Here is a 20,122-nt window from a genome sequence, read left to right on the forward strand (position 1 = left end):
AATCATTTTGAAGCTTTCATGATGAAAATTTTAGAACATACCAACCGAATGAACACGGTGTTTTCATTTAATACTCTACATTAGGAGGGACAATCATCCTTGACGAAGACTTTTCCTATCGTCTAGAATTCCTGGGGGGGGGGGGCGCTAGGCCCCCCCTGGGAACCCCACCCCCTCCTACGCCCATGAGTGCCAAAGAGGTGTGTGTAATGGGTGTGAATACTTGTGTATGTGGTAACGTACCATGCCAAATAATTTTGATGTTTACAATCTCCGGTTTCAGATTTTTAGCTTGGATGACCGGTTGGTCGTCTGTTGAATAATAAGAGGAAACAATTCAACAAATATAAAAAAAGAACGGGAGATTAGTTTGATTACATTTTTCAATAAGGAACCACTATCTCTGGCTCTTCTGTAAAATCACCTTTCTGCGTAGGGAAACCAATGGCATATACGTTGTTTCTAAAATGAGCCAGAAATAGTGGTTCCTTATTGAAAAATGTGATCCAGTCATGTCTTATCGATAAAATGAACAAACAGTTCAGAAATTATCTAAAATTGAGAGATGATTTTCTCTAACGCACAATAACTTCGCTCGTGCATACAGCCCTCTTGCAGACTTAGACTATTTCTAAGAATAAAGGGAAGTAGGGAAAGAGTCGAATTGAATTTTTCACCCATGAAAGTGTGTAAATCCCTCTCATACAATAATTCCTCTTTCCAAAGTCATCAAAGTCACATTTTTTTTTGTTGAAAATCATAATGATCTCCATTAATATTAAAGGTGAAGAGGATGATAATCAAGAATCAATTGTGTTTGTATCAATAATAAGAATTGCATCGTTCTTAATGGAAAGTTTAATTTTCCAAGAAATATGTAATTGCATATACACGATAAAGATGAGAACCGTAATCTTAATTATTACACGAGTTTAAAGTATGGCCGCAAAGTAGATAAGAGTGGTCTGAGACCTGATTTAAGGGAGACCAAACGGGAAGGAAAGATAATCCCAAGTATAATCATCACGGTTTTTGGTCAGCGATGTAGGAGTATAATTATGAATTTTACATCAATGGTCAGTAATAATGGTTGATACTTTCAGATCGTCGAAAATTAGGACATTGATTAATACTTTCAATTTTGACATAGCAAATCAACAGATGTATTACATTTTTAAACATAGGAGGACTGATTTCACTCACTGTCAGTGCATGGGTGTGCTGTATCGTCTATTCCACCTTAGAGTGCACAGTGGTCTTCGAGCAAAAAAGAAAATGCGACAAAGGTGTACACGGAAACGGTTTGCAGTGGTACGTGTGGACTTAAAATCGCGAAAAATCAAAATCTTGGCTGATCCTAATTTCGAGATATTGCAATTTGAAATAATCACAGCAAATGCAATTTTTCTACTGATTTTGATCCGAGTTTTTATTTTTTTGTCCATTGAATCGATGTTGATCGGTTCACGTTTTTTATTTTTCGTTCGATTCATGTCGATCGAATTCATGTTGATTCAGCTCACCATCTGTTACATGCAGACCTACCTACCATGCTCTCTTTTTTTAACTGAACAATTCGCCTTCTACTGCGTCTGCAGCAAATGTTGTTACGAATACGTTGTGCGTCCTGATTTCAGCCCATTACATACTCGACTTTTTGAAGGCGTTTTAGGCGCGCAGTAGCGCAGTCTGTCGGAGAACGAACGAAGTGGGGATTGAGTGATTCTATTGCTCTCCAACAGGGTGCTCTACTTTCGCACATTAAACGCCTTCAAAGAGTCAAGTATGTAATGACCTGAAATCAGCACGCACAACATATTCGTAACAACAATTGCTGCGTTCGCAGGTGAAGGCGAATTGAAAACAACCGAATAATACACGTTGAAAAACATTTTAGCTCCTTAATTAATATTGTTACCAGTAGAGAATTTTATAGTCTTTTCATGGGGGATTCTCGAAAAAGTTTTCAACATAAACTAAGTTTTAATGCCAAAAAAATTATACTTTTCAGTCTTGGCAGAATTTTACTCAGGATTTAACTTTGAAGTCCACTTTAAAAAAATAAAAAATAAAAAAAAAAAAAAAAAAAAAAAAAAACAGAGCCAAAAATTCAGTATACAACTCAAAGGAAAGTCTCGTTGGTGTGTTTTCGTAATTCGCTTGAGATATTAAATAAAAATGGAAAGTAACGCTAAACTTATTGACGTAGATAAGCTTCCTTAGGAGGATTATTATGTATTCAGGTGATCGTTTCAATCTTAGTTGATCTTAGGCCCTGAATTTCATAAGTAAAACATATTGTGAACTATTTCCGATAATTCCTCGAAATCATTAAAAATCCACGTCATGATTAGCCATGTAGACGAAAGTTTCGAATTTATAGATGGGAATGACGTTTTGGGGTATTAGTCGGAGCCAAATTGAGGAAATCTCCAAAGTAAACTTTTGAAGCACTGTGAACGCTACACGTACCATAGAATCGGCCCCTGCGAGCCGTGCTTGGTACTTTTTTGTCGCATTTTTCTTTTGCTTCACGAGTATTGTGATGTTTGCGCTTCTTTGGTCTTGGCGGGAAGTATGGGCCCCGTAGGTTGGGCCGCGTTGCGGCAAGTGGGCAGAGCCCCCTAGTTAATTAAAGAGCTAAAATGTTTTTCAACGTGTATTATTCGGTTGTTTTCAATTCGCCTTCACCTGCGAACGCAGCAATTGTTGTTACGAATATGTTGTGCGTGCTGATTTCAGGTCATTACATACTTGACTCTTTGAAGGCGTTTAATGTGCGAAAGTAGAGCACCCTGTTGGAGAGCAATAGAATCACTCAATCCCCACTTCGTTCGTTCTCCGACAGACTGCGCTACTGCGCGCCTAAAACGCCTTCAAAAAGTCGAGTATGTAATGGGCTGAAATCAGGACGCACAACGTATTCGTAACAACATTTGCTGCAGACGCAGTAGAAGGCGAATTGTTCAGTTAAAAAAAGAGAGCATGGTAGGTAGGTCTGCATGTAACAGATGGTGAGCTGAATCAACATGAATTCGATCGACATGAATCGGACGAAAAATAAAAAACGTGAACCGATCAACATCGATTCAATGGACAAAAAAATAAAAACTCGGATCAAAATCAGTAGAAAAATTGCATTTGCTGTGATTATTTCAAATTGCAATATCTCGAAATTAGGATCAGCCAAGATTTTGATTTTTCGCGATTTTAAGTCCACACGTACCATATAGACTCACCCTCTGCAAACCGTTTCCGTGTACACCTTTGTCGCATTTTCGTTTTGGCTTCAAGACCACTGTGGGCGAATAAGGCTGATTGGCCTTTGGCCTTCAATAGTGGGCCAATCAATAATGCTTGTAATTGCATCTTAGTCCAGATCTATCTGTAAAGGTCAATCATTGCGCAGATTTCCCCACTCAGGATCGCCCCTTTCCATTGGATCGTGAAGTCCGTATTACTGCCGCGAAAACCAGGAATGTCGGAAACAATGGGAGAATACTTAGTCTTATGGGAGAATACTAATTTTTAGTACCTAATGAATCATTTACATTTCTTACTTTTAATTCCTTTGAAACTCTCTGAGTGTCGAAAGGAACGTTCAGACATTATAGCATTTAGGGTTTCGATTTTGCCGAATTAGTGTTTTTTTCATTTTTACAATTGACTCTGCATCAGCCATTTTTTCACGCCGAATCTATACCACGAAATGGCTCGCACAGCGCTGACTTCAAAAGCATTTAAAAATATAAAAACTTAAATTCGGCTAAATCAAAACTTTGAAAGCTAATGTGTGAACGTGCTTTTTGACTCTCAAAAAGCTTCAAACGGCGCAAAAGTAATTTGATGATCCATCAATAAAAAGTTAGCACTCCGCCATAAGAAAAGCGTTGATTCCCAGCATTCTAGGTTTCTAGCTTTCGCGCCAGTAATTCTGACGTCATGCGCAGAAGATTCTCATTTTAGTTCTGGGAGTGACTGACCTATATGAATAGATCTTGATCTTAGTATTCAAAAGCCACGTTATGTATCAAAGCTATCAATCGCTAAAGTGCGAAACCTCGTATCTCCGTTTGCAACGTTGCCAGACTTTCTATCATAATTTATTTTTAGTTTGGAAAAGTAATCAATGTACTTTTTTCAGAAATCATTGACTTTTCTTTTCTGTGAACAGTATATTTTGCATGCACTTCAAGCTATGAAGTTGGCTTGTTTCTCTTCGAAAAATAAAATGGAGCAGAATTTTTGAAATGGAGGTCCGCGGTTCCGCACTTTGGCCATCTACACTGCCGTGCTGAGGAAAAACGCCGTATGAGCCTTCAGACGTTGCCAAGTTGCCTCCGATAAGAACCGAATTTACTGGGAAAATTGCGGACATTATTTTCCAAAATTTTTAGAAAATTTTGTGCGCAATTTAATCTAAAATATCTGAAAATTTCAACGAAAAATATGCATGAATGTTCTCAAAAATACTTATGTTATCGAATGAAATTTGGCAACTTTCGAATGTTCATACAGCGTTCTTCCTTAGCGCGGCAGTACAAATGACATGATACCCTATGTTTTTCAAAAAGTCAAATCTAGCAGTACCTAATATAAGTATTAAATATTATTTTAACTTCAAGTTTGAGCCACAAATCATCTTATAATCTTCTATGTCGATCCTTAGAAAACCATTTTACGAAGTATACAGCTGACTCATCAAGGCAACCATGAGAGGCTGTGGTGCCATATTATATCCAAATGAAATATTGTTTATTGCAAACCTCCTGGCTGAGGTAAAAGTTATCTACAAAAAGTCTCCTTAGAAGTCTCAATGTCTCCAAGAATCTCCATTCTGTTGACTTGTAATCTACATAGGTACTGTAATCCAGTGAATGGGTAAAAACAAATTTCCGATGAATGACTCAACACAAATGGTGCCTTAAATATTGCTTCCTCTCACAACTCTCACTTTTTTGAAAACAAAAGTCGAGACATTAAAAAGCATCTTTAGCTATTCTTCCGTGCTAAAGAAGAACGCCTTACGGCCTCCGGGTGTCGCCAAATTTTCCTTTGATAGAATACACATTTTCATGGAAATTGATGAACATTTTTCCTCAAATTTTTCAGAGAATTTAAAAAATCTAAATTATCTGGTAACCTCTGGAGAAAACATTCATAACTCTCCTCAGAAATAAACATTTTATCAGAGGGAATTTGGCAACTCTCGAATGTTTATGCGGCATTAACCCTTAGCACGGCAACTTTGGAGCCATTCATAAAATACGTAACGCTCTAGAGGGGGAGGGGGAGGCCTTACGCCATTTTGTTTTTACACGTCTAAGGATAGGGATCCACGTCAAAATAGCGTTTCGAAGGGGTTAGGGTAGGGGGCCCAAATGCGGAATTTAGCGTTACGTATTATGAACGGCCCTTTGAAGCGTGAGAGTGGAGACTTGGGGGTATTTTCTGTTTCAAACCACTCTCTACCAACTCTTAAAATTCTTATCAACCGAATTTGGCCCTTTTGCTCTCGGGTGACTATTTCTACAATCAAACAGTTCATGCAAACATTGATTTATGTACAAGTTCGGCGTCTGAAATGGGAGCCTTCAAAATACAAAAGTAATTAAAACTACCAATCACAGTTAATCGTGGGTTTGATCATCTCTCATTGGTGTAATATTTTCATGTCCCTACTGTTAAAGATTTCATGCAATAATTTGACGCATTGATGAGTTCATTGTGAAAAATTCCATTCTTGTTGTCAATAAATATTTTTTAACTCAGGTTATGTCTTTTTTTAATGCATGCTATTTGTGCAGATTAAAAATATAGGCTGTCTCCGCTTTAAATAATTGCAATAAGTTGTTTTATCATTTAAATCAATTTACACAGATCCATTCAAGCACCGAGCTAAATCTTCAAAATATCGTCCAATTGAATAAACAATTTTCTGAAGCGCCTCCGCCTTGTCTCCACGGGACGTTTCACAGGATTTTGTCGAAGATCGAATCGCAGGAATGAAACTTCTGGGCTTTTTTTCTCGTGAAACAACACAACAAAATTTCCTTTTCTTCTGACTAAGTCGTTCCTGAGACTCGACAATGACCCTAAGCTGGCACTGCAATTAGTATTGACTAACTCAATATTTTTCCCAACTTCGCAAGTGAGATTTGTCCCTGGGACAAATCCCATGAAACTTCCGCCCGTGGGGACAAGGTCTCAGGCTGGTAGGTACATTATATATTTAGTGCTACCAAGGGAATAGAAATTCAACGAGGAATTTCCAATTGACACCAATTTTGATACTATCATTACCTTGAAATCCAACTTTCAGTAGCAACCTACTATCTTAAGTGCGTGCGGAAGACTTGGCTCTACATCACAAATTTACCATCATCGCATATAGATTGAAGATCAGGTAGTTGTCTTATACTGAGGATGAGAGAAAAACCTCTTTAAATATAACCCACAAGAAGTTGAAACATTTAATATTTAATTTTTTCAATAATGACAATACCTGATCTTATCGCCGATGAAAATTTTACAATTTTAAAATCAGTTGACAAAATTGGATAGGTAAAGGTATAATTCAAATACAATTTTAGAAAATTGTTGTTTTGTTATGTTTTGTCAAAATAAATATTTGCACAAGTCAGATAGGGATGAGGAGCTCATGTTCTATGCAGCTCTATTATTGATAGATATGCATAATAGCTTCATCCTTGCCGGGATGAAGTGCTTATTCCATAATGAGCCGTCATAAACGCTCTCACAAAAGAGCTATATTGGTGGATCCTGACCAGGTTAAAGGAACCTGAGGCTCCTCTATCCCTTTTATTTCAATAATTATTTTCAGCAGGACGGACATGCGTTTGGCTGTCTTTGCTGTGTATTCTCTCCCAGGTGGAGAGAAATTTGGAATTCCATAATTTATAGGATCTAAAGGAAATTCTCAATATTAATGCCTTTTATTCTATATTATATGTACACTTTATAAAACATCGGGCTGATTGTTGAAATTGATAGACAAAGCTACAGACCAAGAAGAAAAAACAGATATGGAGGGATCCTATTGGTGAAAGCCAGGCCCGAACTCAGGGCGTGTGCAGGGCGTGCGGCGCACACGGGCGCCAGCCTTTGGAGGGCGCCACGAAAGAAGACGAGAGGGAAAAAAAGGGGGAAAAGGAAAAGGGAAAAAAGGGAAGAAAGGACAAGGGGAAAAAAGGAAAAGAAACAAGGTTGGGCAGTGAAAGCAAGGAAGAAGGGGGAAATGGAAGGAAAAAGGAGGCAAGAAAAGTGAAAAGAGAGTCCGCGAGAGAGGGGGGGGGGGCATAAAAACCATAGACAAAATATAAAGAGAATTGCTGTCTAAAGGTAAATTTTCAGGACAAAAACTCCACCTGGTCCATAGACGGTCAGGCGCCCCTTGACCCTAAATTTGCGGCTGTACAGAAATACAAGAGTAGGCATGTAGTAAGGGGGCGCCATAAATCCATCGAACAGGAGCCGACATAGCATTTTAGACCACGTCCGCCATCTTGGATTTGAGAATTTTCAAAAATCGACTAAAAATTCGAGTTTCCCGTCAAAAAGTGCCCCTGATCCCGCGGTTCACAAAGCCCTAACGAACAGAAACGGAGGCCAGAATCGGGGCTCATTTTAGGCCACATCCAACATTTTGGAGTTAAGAATTTTAAAAAATTGACTAAAAATTTGAGTTTTCCGTTGAAAAATACCGTGTGATGCCGTGTTTCACAAGACTCGATCAAACAGAAACCGAGATAACATTTTAGCCCACGTCCGCCATCTTAAATTTGAGAATTTTAAAAAATGGACTAAAAATTCGAGTTTCCCGTTGAAAAATACCACCTGACACCGAATTTCAGAAAAATCCATCGAACAGGGGCCGAGATAGCATTTTAAGCAATTTCGGATTTTCGAATTTTGAATTTTTTGAATTTTTACAGATTTTGATTTAAAACGCGTGATCCCCAAAATCGAAGCTCAGATTATGATTCCTCGTAAAAAATCGATACAATTTCATGTATCATACCCTGACACCGAATTTCAGGAAAATCTATCGAACAGGAGCCGAGATGGCATTTTAAGCCACTTCAGTCCTTTCGGATTTTTGAAGTTGAAAAATTTTACTTAAAACGCGTGATACCCAAAATCGAAGTTCAGATTCGGATTCCTCGTAAAAAATCCATGCGATTTTATGTATCATACCCTGACAAGGAATTTCAGGAAAATCCATCGAACAGGAGCCGAGATGGCATTTTAAGCCACGTCAGTCATTTCAGATTTTCGAATTTGGAAAATTTGACTTAAAACGCGTGATACCCAAAATCGAAGTTCAGATTCGGATTCCTCGTCAAAAATTGATTCAATTTCATGTATCATACCCGAGCATAGCGTGAAGGAAAGAGACGTAACGTAGACATACTGATTCGAGCATATGAGTCCAACGTGGCAACATGGCTAGTGCTCAGTAGGTCAGCGGAGGAGGAAGAATAAGAATTTATCGTGAGGAATTCCTCGGGACGAAACCGAGCGCTTAGCCTTAGCGCCGGCGTCTCGCCGTTCGGTTGCATCTCGGGCGACCGGCGCGGCGCGGCGCGGCGGCGTAGTTCAGAGCGGTAGTATGACAGAATCTATACGCGTCGTTAAACCTTTTTTCTTCACGCTATTTTAACATGTGATACATGAAATCCCTTCAATTTTTCACGAGGAATCCGAATCTGAGCTTAGATTTTGGATATTACGCGTTTTAATTTATTAAAAATCGTAAGAGAATTTACAGAATTGTCCTTGAAAATTGACCACACTTAAGTGATTTTTTACCCCGTTTTTCTTCTACGTTCACGTAATGAAATTAGATCAACAGTTGACTCATCGACTAGTCTAGCCTAACCCCCCAGAATCGATCTAAAGGGCGAACGATTTTATCAGATAAGATGTGCGGTCCTAGTTTCCGGGCAATTGCGGTTTGATGGAACGCGGTTGCGGTTGGATGAGGAGAAACGGAAGATATGCGAAACTCGGGCGGATATTAAGTGAGAAACCAGGTAGGGGAAAGGCTTTCTTCCCGAAAAGTTAGTGCTCGGTCCAACTTACATGGTCACTGGAGCATTGTATAGCAGGTTGTGGGAAACTATTTTTTTGCAGCAACAACCAATTGGATCGCATTTTGCAAAAAGGAACTAAGAGCATTTCAATGTTGCTAGGACTTTGCAACTTAGGTACATTCTTTGCAAAAAGTAAACTTTGCGACGGTAATTTTCGTCTTGAATTCATAGTTTATTGGGAGTAGAGGTGAAACTAGTTTAGATGATCGTTTATGTTTGCAAGGTTAGCGACATTGGAATGCTCTTGATGAAAGCAGGTGCTTGCAATGGACGAAGGGGGTAGGTAATATAGTCCTGCCGGCAACCTACGAGAGACCCTAGAGTTAGTCCATAATTGAATCGGTCATTTACAAAAGGGCTCAAGCGCCACTTTGTTTTTTATTCTTACTCGGCTCAAATCACACGAAAAGTTTTGAAACAATTATATTCAAACCTCAACTTTAATGCCTTCTTTACACATGTGAATTTTTCTGAACTCAAAGATTCATAACGGGTCTGATTATAAGTTTTTTACTGTTTTACTCGAATTCTCATTTTTGGCGCTTGAGCCTTTTTCTGCCACCGTATGAACCTTCAGGCGTTGCCAAATTTCCTGTGAAAAACACGAATTTCCTGTTTGAAATTTATGAATATTTCCCTTTCAATTTTTCAGATAATTTAGTTCTCGACTTTACCTAAAGATTCAGAAAATTTCAAGGAAAAATATTCATACCTCTCCTCAAAAATGAACATTTTATCGAAGGAAATTTGGCAACTCTCGAATGTTCATACGACGTTCTTCCTTAGCAGTTTTGCAACTGACCGATTCATTTTACCCCCTTAAGTATAGTCTACAAGAACAACTTATTTTAACCAATAGGATCGCTCCATACTCCCAGTGTCTTCTTCGTCTATATTTTTGTCTATCAATTTCAACAATCTGCCCGCAGGTCGAGTTTTCCTCTACAAAACGATACGAGTTTCAGAGCCTTTAGTATCGAAACTTGCAAAATCAGTTGAAGCAATTTCGGAACCCTTTGACCTTTGCGGCGCCAGTATTGGTAACTTATACCTTTGATTCGAACGGGACCAATAAGTTCTGTTCTAACACCAGTTTCTGATAAGTTAAATGAAAGTTTACTTTTCATGAAAGTATCAGAAATAATGTGTGGTCTTCGTATTGGTTCTTTTATGTACCGCGTTAAACAGAGAGAAGCCAAGTTACATCAGCTATTGCCAAATTTAATTGAGCATTTTAATGTTTTATACAAAAACTGTTGTGCGGATTTTCGTGCAAATTTCAGTGAATTTTCTTACAATGTGAGGCAAATTCCCTAAAATGTTCAAAGGGATCTGCACAAACGTCCTCTCGTAAAAAATTAAATTGCCAAGTTATGGTAATAGCTGATATGGCGTGCCTCCTTTTTGCTAAACGCGGTCCAAATGGCAAAGAAAAGTTGCGTCGGAAGTGGTGATTCCTCTTGGAGGTGAAACAACCCTCATCGATTTGGAAACTCAGATTTGGTATTTGGTATACTACAGTTAATAATTACACTTATTTACAGAATATATCTAAATTTCACTCGCTCAGCTTCCATACTGGGAACTGCTCGAGAACTTGTATCAGATGTTTTCGCTCCCTCCGGCGTCGTGCCCATAAAAAACAGGATCTGAAAATATAAAAGAGGTAAATTAAAGAAATTTCAACAGTTATAGATGAATATTTGTTAAATTCCCTGCCATAAGTTTCTCGTCCAGGCACTATGTAGACGGACTTAAAAAGTAGTCCTTCATCCCTCATTTTCCCCATAACTTCTCATTTGATTAGATACTCACCTGCTAATTAAATTTTTTACTTTAATACCTAGTTTTTAATATTTTTTCTGCACTAGAAAAAAAAACACATTGGATCTAGAGTCCAGCCTCTTGAAAACATCGACAAGAAAAAATACTCTTGATTCAATCGGATTTTTGCTTGAAACAAAACGAAATCCGCTCAAATTAAGAGGCTTGGTTCTTGATTTAAGGTAGATTCTGATTGAATCAAGAGTATTTTCTCTTATCGATGTTTTTAAGAGTCTGGACTCTAGATCCAATGTGTTTTTTTTTTCCCCCAGTGTGTTGTTCGTCATTCAGAATTTAGTCTTTCCGATTCGAAACTACTATCATGCTATCAAATATTGCACGTTCTGTGGGAGCTGTATGACTCGAATGAAAGTGTCTCAACTAGCGCGCTGCTACGTACTGGTTCGCTGGTGCATTCCGCCCCTTCATTCCGTAGCTGGGCCTAAGGCGTTACAAGAATGAATGCATGCATGTGTCGAACGTGAGGCGCTATGAGATAACGATCACCTAGCTGGAGCTCATTTCGTCGCTTCTCTGACGTAAGGACGGATCTTGATTTCCCCGTAAGCCCTGATTCACATATAAATCCATGATTTCTAGAGCTCATGCGGAAATCGAGTGCGTCAGAGGAGCGACGATTTGAGCTGAGCCATATTTTCATGGAGCTCATTATATCAGGCAGGGTGTCCCAGGATTAAGTACGAATATTGAAGGAGTCGATTCTTCGGGTTCAAAAATAATGTTTTTGTGGTCTAAATTCTTTCCAAAAACGCTTTTCCTGGGGGCCACGAACCCTTCAAAGTTGGAGAAAAAAATCATCTTTTTAATACTGTGACAATGTTCATCAACCTTTATTAATGAAAATTGGTAACATGGTGTAATTTTTAGCGTTCTTTTCATTTTTGACCTCCATATAAGGGAAAACTCATTTTGAGGGGGAGTTTAGGGAGTATCGAACCTAAAAGTGGCCAAAATTAGTGTTTCCAGCAACAAAAATTTATTTTTGACGGCACCACTAGATTCACAGTTGAAAAATATTGAGAAATTATAATTAAGGATTGCGTTTTTTCGCAATGACTCATTGTTTCCGAGATAATAGGGACTAATAGGGGATAGTAGGGGGATAATGGTCCCTCCGCAAAGAAAGCGTTTTTGGAAAAAAAGTTATACCACAAAAACGTCTTTTTTTACCCAAAAAATCGACTCTTTAAATATTCGTACTTAATTCTGAGACACCCTGTTTGCACGAGAGAGGAGTAAGAGAACAAACAAAAACTAAACCTATTGATGTGTGCGACTTACCTAAAGAATTGAGCCCATAATGGGTTTGATACACTGACGATCCATTGGAAGCCATCGAGTTGGCTAACGTTGAACTTAGCGTTGGGCTTTGATGCGACAACTGACTAAAACCACCCATAGAAACTCCACCTTGACTTAGCTGGCTTAAACCTAAGGAACAAAGAAGAAACCGCATTAATTTAGTAACAATTAATAAACTCCACCTACAGATTTGTTACTTCTCTTCGCTCCTCTCATAAAGAGTTGGGGGGGGGGGGGGGGTTCACTAACAGGTTTTGAAAATTCATCTAAAAACAAGAGGTTCTAAAAATTATTATTAGAGTCAAAAATAATTGTTTTTAAACTCTAATGAGCACCAGACTGCAGTCAGTGCGCTGAAATTCAAAACGCCTTCAATTTTTTGAACGCAATATGGACATCCGTCGAGATTGTATAGTTGTATCAAGGCGCCGTTGTCGGCGCGTCCTAGTCTTTTTGTTACGGACGAACAAAATCGGTGCGAATAGAGCCGAAATGCCTTCAGTTTTCTACGTTCCGATGACCAAATTGAGAGACCACGTATCTCCGATTGCGACGTTGCAGATTACTTGTCAAAATCTATTTTTTCTTCGGATAACTAGTCAATGTAAAATGTTTCTCCGTGATTTTTCATCTCTGTTAGCAGAGTACCTGGCATACAAATTAAGTTGTAACGTTCGATTGCTTCCCACCGAAATAATAAAATAGGAGCGGAAATTTTGAAACACCGCAATGCAGATACGTGATACTGTACTCTGACCATCGATATGTGATACGAACATCCGTAAAGTTTGAATAGGCATCAAGGCGATATCTTGTCACCAACGCGTCCGTTTATCAAGCGCTGCAGTCCACCAGATACTCAGATACATGAGTACTGAAATTTTCCAATGCAAACTGCCTGAGCTGAACATTCTCCCTCTTAAGTTATGTACTGGTACTAATTAGAGTTAAAAAAAAGATATTTTTGACTGTAATCATAATCTTTGGAACTTCTGGTCTTTGTTTTTCCCGCTAAATAGTGTGGACCCAGCACTATTTATTTCTCCACCTTGTTACGTATACAGTTTGGGCCACTATTTTTTTTCTTTTTTTTTTCTTTTTTTATTCAAGAACTTGATGCTATCTTACAATTGGACGGTTTCACATATCCAAGAATTAGGCCGATTAGCCGTGCAAGGCTAGATTGCCCGTAACCTACAAACCAACAACAATTGGACAGTTTAAGAAAGAGATGAATTCACTTTGGACACTTCCTTTCAAGAAAACAGTTAAATTTTGGACATTGCCAAGGTACCAATGGAGGGTCTCTATGTTTCTGGCTAAATCCGTCGTGTCTTTTTCTCACTCCTACGAGTGTTTCTGGCTGGAGAGAGGAAGGAGTGGGCGTGTGAGAGTGTGAGAGAGTGGGACTGTGAGCTCGATCTTACCGGTAACGCCCCAGCGCGGCTCGGAAGAACTAAACATGGAAGAGGAGCAGATACCGTCGGACATGGCTCCAAACGGCGGGAGACCATGCGACGGGAGTAGAGCACCCGGAGTCCGGAACACGTTCGTCGTCTTCTTTCGCTTCTTCCATTTGGCCCGCCGATTCTGGAACCACACCTGTAACAAAATCATAATATATATATTAATCAAAATATATATATATTATATTGATTTTCGAAGTTCCCTCCCTCTTAATATGCACCCTTTGTGTTCAGATAGTCCAATGGTAGTAACAGAAATTTTAAAACTCTTCAAGAAACTAAATTTAAAAATTTAAAATTGCCTAGTCCCCGACGTAAATAGCCTAGATGCTGATCGTCGTTAAATAAAATTAACTAACTAACTGATTATAAAAGATATTAATAAAACAAATTATAAACAGGTAAAATTTTTAAAATTTGAAAAAAATCTTGCCTAGGTCTGTATAGACGAAGAGAAGATATTTAATAACTGTTAGCAATAGAGAAGGAGAGGTAGAATAATATATACATAAAGTAATATAGTTAGTAATATTTAAGTGCTGTACATAAAACAGCACTTAAATATATTAAACCAATAGATGAAGAGATGATAATAACCCCAGTGTTATCTAGGGGCACAGGGACAAAAGTCGGAACAAAATGTGATATATACCTACAGTTTTTTCACCGTATAGTTTTATAATGTAATATCAAAAACATATAGGAGGAAAAACGGGAAACAGGGCTAAAAATTACACATAACAAATCCGAGACGTTTCCTCCCATAACTGAACCATTTTTAGTCGGAAGAATAAAAATAAAATATAAAAATTGGTTTCTATTTAGAATTTTTATATTTTATTTTTATTCCTCCGACTGAAAATGATTCAGTTATGGGTCTCCGGTTTGTTATGTGTAATTTTTAGCTTTGTTTCCCGTTTTTTCTCTTATGTTCTTGATATCACCATTGTCACGAGCTGCCGTTTTCGAAATTTTAACCTATTTATAGTATAAGCAAGTAAAGTGAAGTATTTGCTTAATTAATTAATGGGAAAATAGGAAAACTTCATGGGATGCAAAATCATGATGGATGACTTTGATCACCATATTTTTCGAAAGTCGATAGTTGCGTTGATAAAAATGATGAAACTTGAGGTTCGCAGCTTGTTACTTTTTTATGCTGCTATGATTGGAAACTAATCTAGTGCCACTAAAAAAAAAAAAAAAAAAAAAAAATCCCCGGTGCCAACGTCTCTTGAATATTGAAGAAACAGGTTAGAAATCAGAATCGCGCGATCAACTTCGTGTCGCGGACTCATATTTGGGGACTCATTCAGTCCATTATGAATGTTCGGGTGCAATGATTAGAAACTAATCTAGTGCCACTAAAAAAAAAAAAAATTCCCGGTACCAACGTCTTTTGAATACTGAAGAAACAGGTTAAAAATCAGAATCGCGCGAGCAATTTCGTGTCGCGGAATCATATTTGGGGACTCATTCCGTCCATTATGAATGTCCCGGTGCAATGATTGGAAACTAATCTATTGCCACTTTAAAAAAAAAAAAAAAAAAAAAAAAAAAAAAAAAAAAAAAAATTCCCGGTACCAACGTCTCTTGAATATTGAAGAAACAGGTTAAAAATCAGAATCGCGCGAGCAACTTCGTGTCGCGCGCTGTCTGTGAAACCGAGGCTTTAGGAGGATCGGCAGGATCCCCTGAGATTGGCCATAACGCGCGATAAAATAAATGGCGGGATATGCTATACTTGACGCTTACCAAATGGACTTCGCACTGACCCTCCTCCCCTCGCGTGGTTTCGATACTTACCCGTCGCTCTGCTCATAAAAAAGCACAACTCAATTACCTATTGAGTCCTGAAAAGCACGAACTTTTACGAACGACAGGGTTCATCTCAGACGGTAGTCACGACTTTTTGTTTTATTGATGAATTTCCTACAAGGGGCGAGCCGGCGACAGCAAGTAACAAGTTAGCCACTGTGATTTAAAAGGCGTCCTTGGGATTTCTGCGAACAATTGGGGCTGAGTCGTTTCTTACGATTCTGGATGATCGAAAAACTAGACAGGCGATCGGAGGGTAGTTTCGACGGGAAAGTTTCACGTAAGAGGGAATGAAAGGGCTTACAGGTACCGGTATGTTTGAGATCAACTTTGAGTTCGAGCAATGGGAAAAGACCGCTAAAATCTGATCGAGGTCTGAATTATTCGTACGTTGAAGGGGGCACTAGAAAACACGGGCTGGATTAAGCAAACTTTAGGTTTATTTCGGTAGCGGGAAGTTTGAATTGGCTAGTCGTAGTGAAAGTTCGTTTCGTTCGTTTAGTTTGAAAGTTTGGTTATTATAGATCGAGGACACGGTCCATTGATGCGAAATGAAATTTCATAAAATTGCATTTTTGCTAAAAAATGCAATTTCATTTCCCTCGGTATTCAACGATTCTTGAGGGGCTGGGAAGCCGCAACACTTATTTCAGAATTCGATAAGAAACTTCGGAATATGACTCAAGGTTTTTTTTTATATTTTTTATATCTTTTTTTAAAAATTTCAAATTAAGATTCTATCGTTTCTATGTGTTTTATGGCACACCGAGTCCACCCTAGGAGCAGTTGTACACAATTTCATGAAATTTTTCAAAATTCCATTTTATAAGTTTCAAGAAATGCTTCATCTCTACGATTACATAACCAGTTAGAGTGAGGCGAATGGTGCAGCCAAAATGGAACACCGCACTTATTCAATTCATATACTCAATTTGTTTTCTTATAGTGTACAATCCAATGCACTTCCAAATCCATCCCTTTTAATTTATTTAAAGGAGAACAAATCAACATTATTCCTTGAAGTTTTCACAGAATTTTCTTCGCACAGAGAAGGAAACTCAAGGATGTTTTAAAGAATTGACGTTGAGTATATAGTTCACCATAAAAGAGGAAGTCTGCAACGTCGCAAATCGATATACGTACGTGGTCTCGTAGTTTCACCATCGATATGCTCAATTGGACATCATTTTGCAATTTGGAACTATAAATTCTGGCTCTTTTGGAAAAACACTTATGTGCATAGGGCAACTGATGGCACATACCTTGTTTTTAAACCGGGCTATAATTTATAGTTCCAAATTGCAAAATGTAGTCCAATTTGCTTTCTTAGTGTACATCCTAATGCATTTCTTAGTATTTCCGTTTAAATCCCAAACTTATCCTGAAATTTTTCAAGATTTACTCTCATGTAATGACTAAGGAGGGAGCGCAGCCATATGGGAAGTGTTAAGGGCACCTGGGGACATCCTAGGGTCGGGGGCGGGGCCCGCTGGAGGCGCATAAAAAGAGGGAGTGACCCCAAGTGACGCAGCCAGCGCAGCAGGGGGCGCGGGTGCCTGCGAGAGACGCTCAGAATGGGTGAGGTTGAGCGACTAGAACTTTAATTACTTTTAAATCGTCAAAATAAAAGTCGCACCCGCTGCACACACTGCGGAAGACAGTTCGAACACGTCAGAGTGGTTTTTTAGTCCCAGTGATTTGAGACGAAGCGCGTTACTGAGAATGGAAGACATCAAAGGCGCCTTCGTGGTGCTGGATACGCAATACGCACATCCGTTAAGCTGGAATAGTTGCATCATGGCGCCTAGATGAATAATCGTATGGGCCATACCTACTTTCAGACATCAACAGTGTAGTCTGCAACCATGTTTCTCTGTTTGTGACGTTGGAGACTTCCTGTCATACTTCATTTTTAAATGGAAAACTTCTCAACCGCAATTCCTAAAAACTGCCGCGATTTTTCCTCTCTGTGCGAAAAAAATGCCACAAAACCTCAAGGAATGACGTCGTTTTGTGTTCCTTCAAACAATGAAATAGGAGAGGAAATTTTCAAACACCGCAAACGAGATACGTGGTTGCTGCCTTACACCGTCGCGTTATAAAGTAGGCTGTGACATTTCATTCGGTTCCTTAAAATGGTGTGTATTTCGAAGCCCTTACGCTGATTCAAAGGCTCTTTGCTAAAAAGAGATTCCTTAAGCTAATTTCTGCAAACCTCTAGCAAAATTTAGAAGTATATCTTTGAAAATGGATCCTTAAACAGGGGATTATAATGATATATCATCGCAAAGAGAAAGCGATACAAAAGGAAAAATTCCCTAATTTATGACAAACTTTAAGTTAGGTGCGAACCTATACCTTAATCCTTCCAAAACTCGCAATTTATTCACCCTCGTTTTTGTATTTTTTTACAAGAATCATTACAAAAATCATGAGTCGCATTACAATACACCTTTCGAGGACCCATGTCCAAAGTTATACCGAATCCTGTATTGCACACGAGGGTGGCAACAACAGAGAATTTGCAGGAGTCTGAAATTGATGATTTTCGTGTTTAAGTGGATACTACTGAGTGAACTGAACACGAGGATACCCTTGGTTCATTAATTGAACAATTATTGGAAAAGATATGACAAAATGATCTGATCTGCTAAAATACGTGTGTTTAAATGGGAAATACCGCCAGATGACTAGGCGGTGCATTTTCTCACTTTTAAATCTATTTTTGTACTATTTCGCATATTAGAAAAAATTTTAAAAAAATACTGTGAAATCAGCTCTTCAAGCACTTTCAGATAAAGCGATAAAATATTTGAATGCAAATTCTCCATTGTAAGACCTACCAAGGAAAGAAGTTGTTTAAGGAACGCCTTTGAATACATCCCTCAGAAGACGACCCTGAGGATGGTTCAACCAAGAAACAAATGCAATAATCCAGCGCATGGAGGCTAATAATTAGCTGTGATAAAATATTCTCGGCCGTCGGATTCGGATGATTAATATTCCGAAATCTGAAACATCAAACTTCACCCGCGAGCCTCGACCCCGGCCCCGGTTGCGGTTCGGTGGCTGCGTGGCGAATGACGGCTGGTGTGATATTATAGTGTGATTAGACTGGTAAGCTTATCTAAAAACCGGTATTTTTACTGTTTTTTCAGGTAAGAATATCAATTTTATTGGTAATCAATTCCCGGTAACTTTGCCATTTTATCTCAGTAATTCTACCACAGTCGATAAAAAATATTGGCATTTTTACCAAGATCCAGTAAAATTACCGAAAAAGTTTAATAATTTTACCGAGATTTCTCGGTAAAATTACCAATTCCATAAATGGTAATTTTACCAAGAAAAAACTGGGATACAATAGAACCCTGAATTCTTGGTAATTTTACCCTTTTCTTAGTAAATACACCGAGATTTTTTTTCAGTGTGAGGATGGTTCAACCAAGAAACAAATGCAATAATCCAGCGCATCGAGGCTAATAATTAGCTGTGATAAAATATTCTCGGCCGTCGGATTCGGATGATTAATATTCCAAAATCTGAAACATCAAACTTCACCCCGCCCCCCCCCCCCGGTTGCGGTTCGGTGGCTGCGTGGCGAATGACGGCTGGTGTGATATTATAGGGGTATTAGACTGTACATTAAGAAGTCAATATTAAATCAAAGCTAATCTCGACCCTTCGTCGCACCCGAGGGGCGGGGGAGGGGTGGCAGGGCGCGGACGGGGCGGGAAGCAATAATGGAATGGGCCCGTTGTACACATAATAAACCACTGTTTGCCCTGCTCTATTAATCCCTAATGGGTTACATCACACCCTCCATTGACACCGTATGAATGAATAACAAACTCACCCTTATTGTTGCCGCGCTTTCTCTTAAAAAACGCTTTTTGTTTTTTCATGCCCTTAAATGACTGGAGATTGAACTTGGTGTGTTGAGGTTGAAATAATCGAGCTACAAGCCAAAAATAAATTAAACGATTAATATTTCAAACTACATGATGAGAAATATTGAAAAACTTACAGGAACTTACTTACTTAAACTTTACTTAAAAACTATCACTCTTCTTTCCTCTTGAATTTTGCCTTATATTGCTTTTTATTCCAAAATGTAGTCGCAATAGATTTGTAACGCTTTCCTCAGTTTGCTAATAGTTTTGTAGTTTTTTTTTGTATATTTTTTAAATTTGTTTTTGTAAAATTTTTCCGCTGGTTAGTTGCACTGAGGAAGACCGCAGTGTTGACGATCGAAACGTTTCTTTCGTTTTGTTTCCTTTAAGTTGTTTAGTGTTTCTCATCTCTATGTAGTTTGAAATATTATTTGTTTAATTCATTTTTGGCTTGTAGCTCGATTTTTTCAATCTTTTTACCGTTTTCTATGAAAGCCAGCCAAATTGGCATTAAAATGTACTTGGTGGATTAACCTGCTAAGATAGATGAGAGTAAAGTAGATAGCGGGGATCTCGTACTTAGCCTTTTTGCCAATTTTTTTTTTTTCATTTTTTTTTTTAATTTTTTGAAAATCTGGGGGCCGTATATTCATTGCCACTCCTCAATCAGCTCCATCTCTTA

At 38.5% G+C, this 20,122-nt stretch overlaps 1 protein-coding gene across 1 annotated transcript in view; it reads right to left on the reverse strand.

The window, feature by feature from the left end:
* Positions 1-842: 842 nt before the first annotated feature.
* LOC109031348 (orthopedia homeobox) overlaps positions 843-20,122 on the reverse strand; it is a gene marked incomplete at its 5' end in the record, with an annotated part of 43,118 nt that continues 23,838 nt past the window's right edge. The window contains 3 exons of the mRNA XM_019042805.2: positions 843-10,765; positions 12,243-12,392; positions 13,691-13,865. Of these exons, the coding sequence (XP_018898350.2) occupies positions 10,719-10,765; positions 12,243-12,392; positions 13,691-13,865 (372 nt within the window). The remainder of the gene's footprint in view (positions 10,766-12,242; positions 12,393-13,690; positions 13,866-20,122) is intronic.

Source organism: Bemisia tabaci, chromosome 6, assembly GCF_918797505.1.
Source record: "Bemisia tabaci chromosome 6, PGI_BMITA_v3".
Classification (NCBI taxonomy): Eukaryota; Metazoa; Arthropoda; class Insecta; order Hemiptera; family Aleyrodidae; genus Bemisia; species Bemisia tabaci.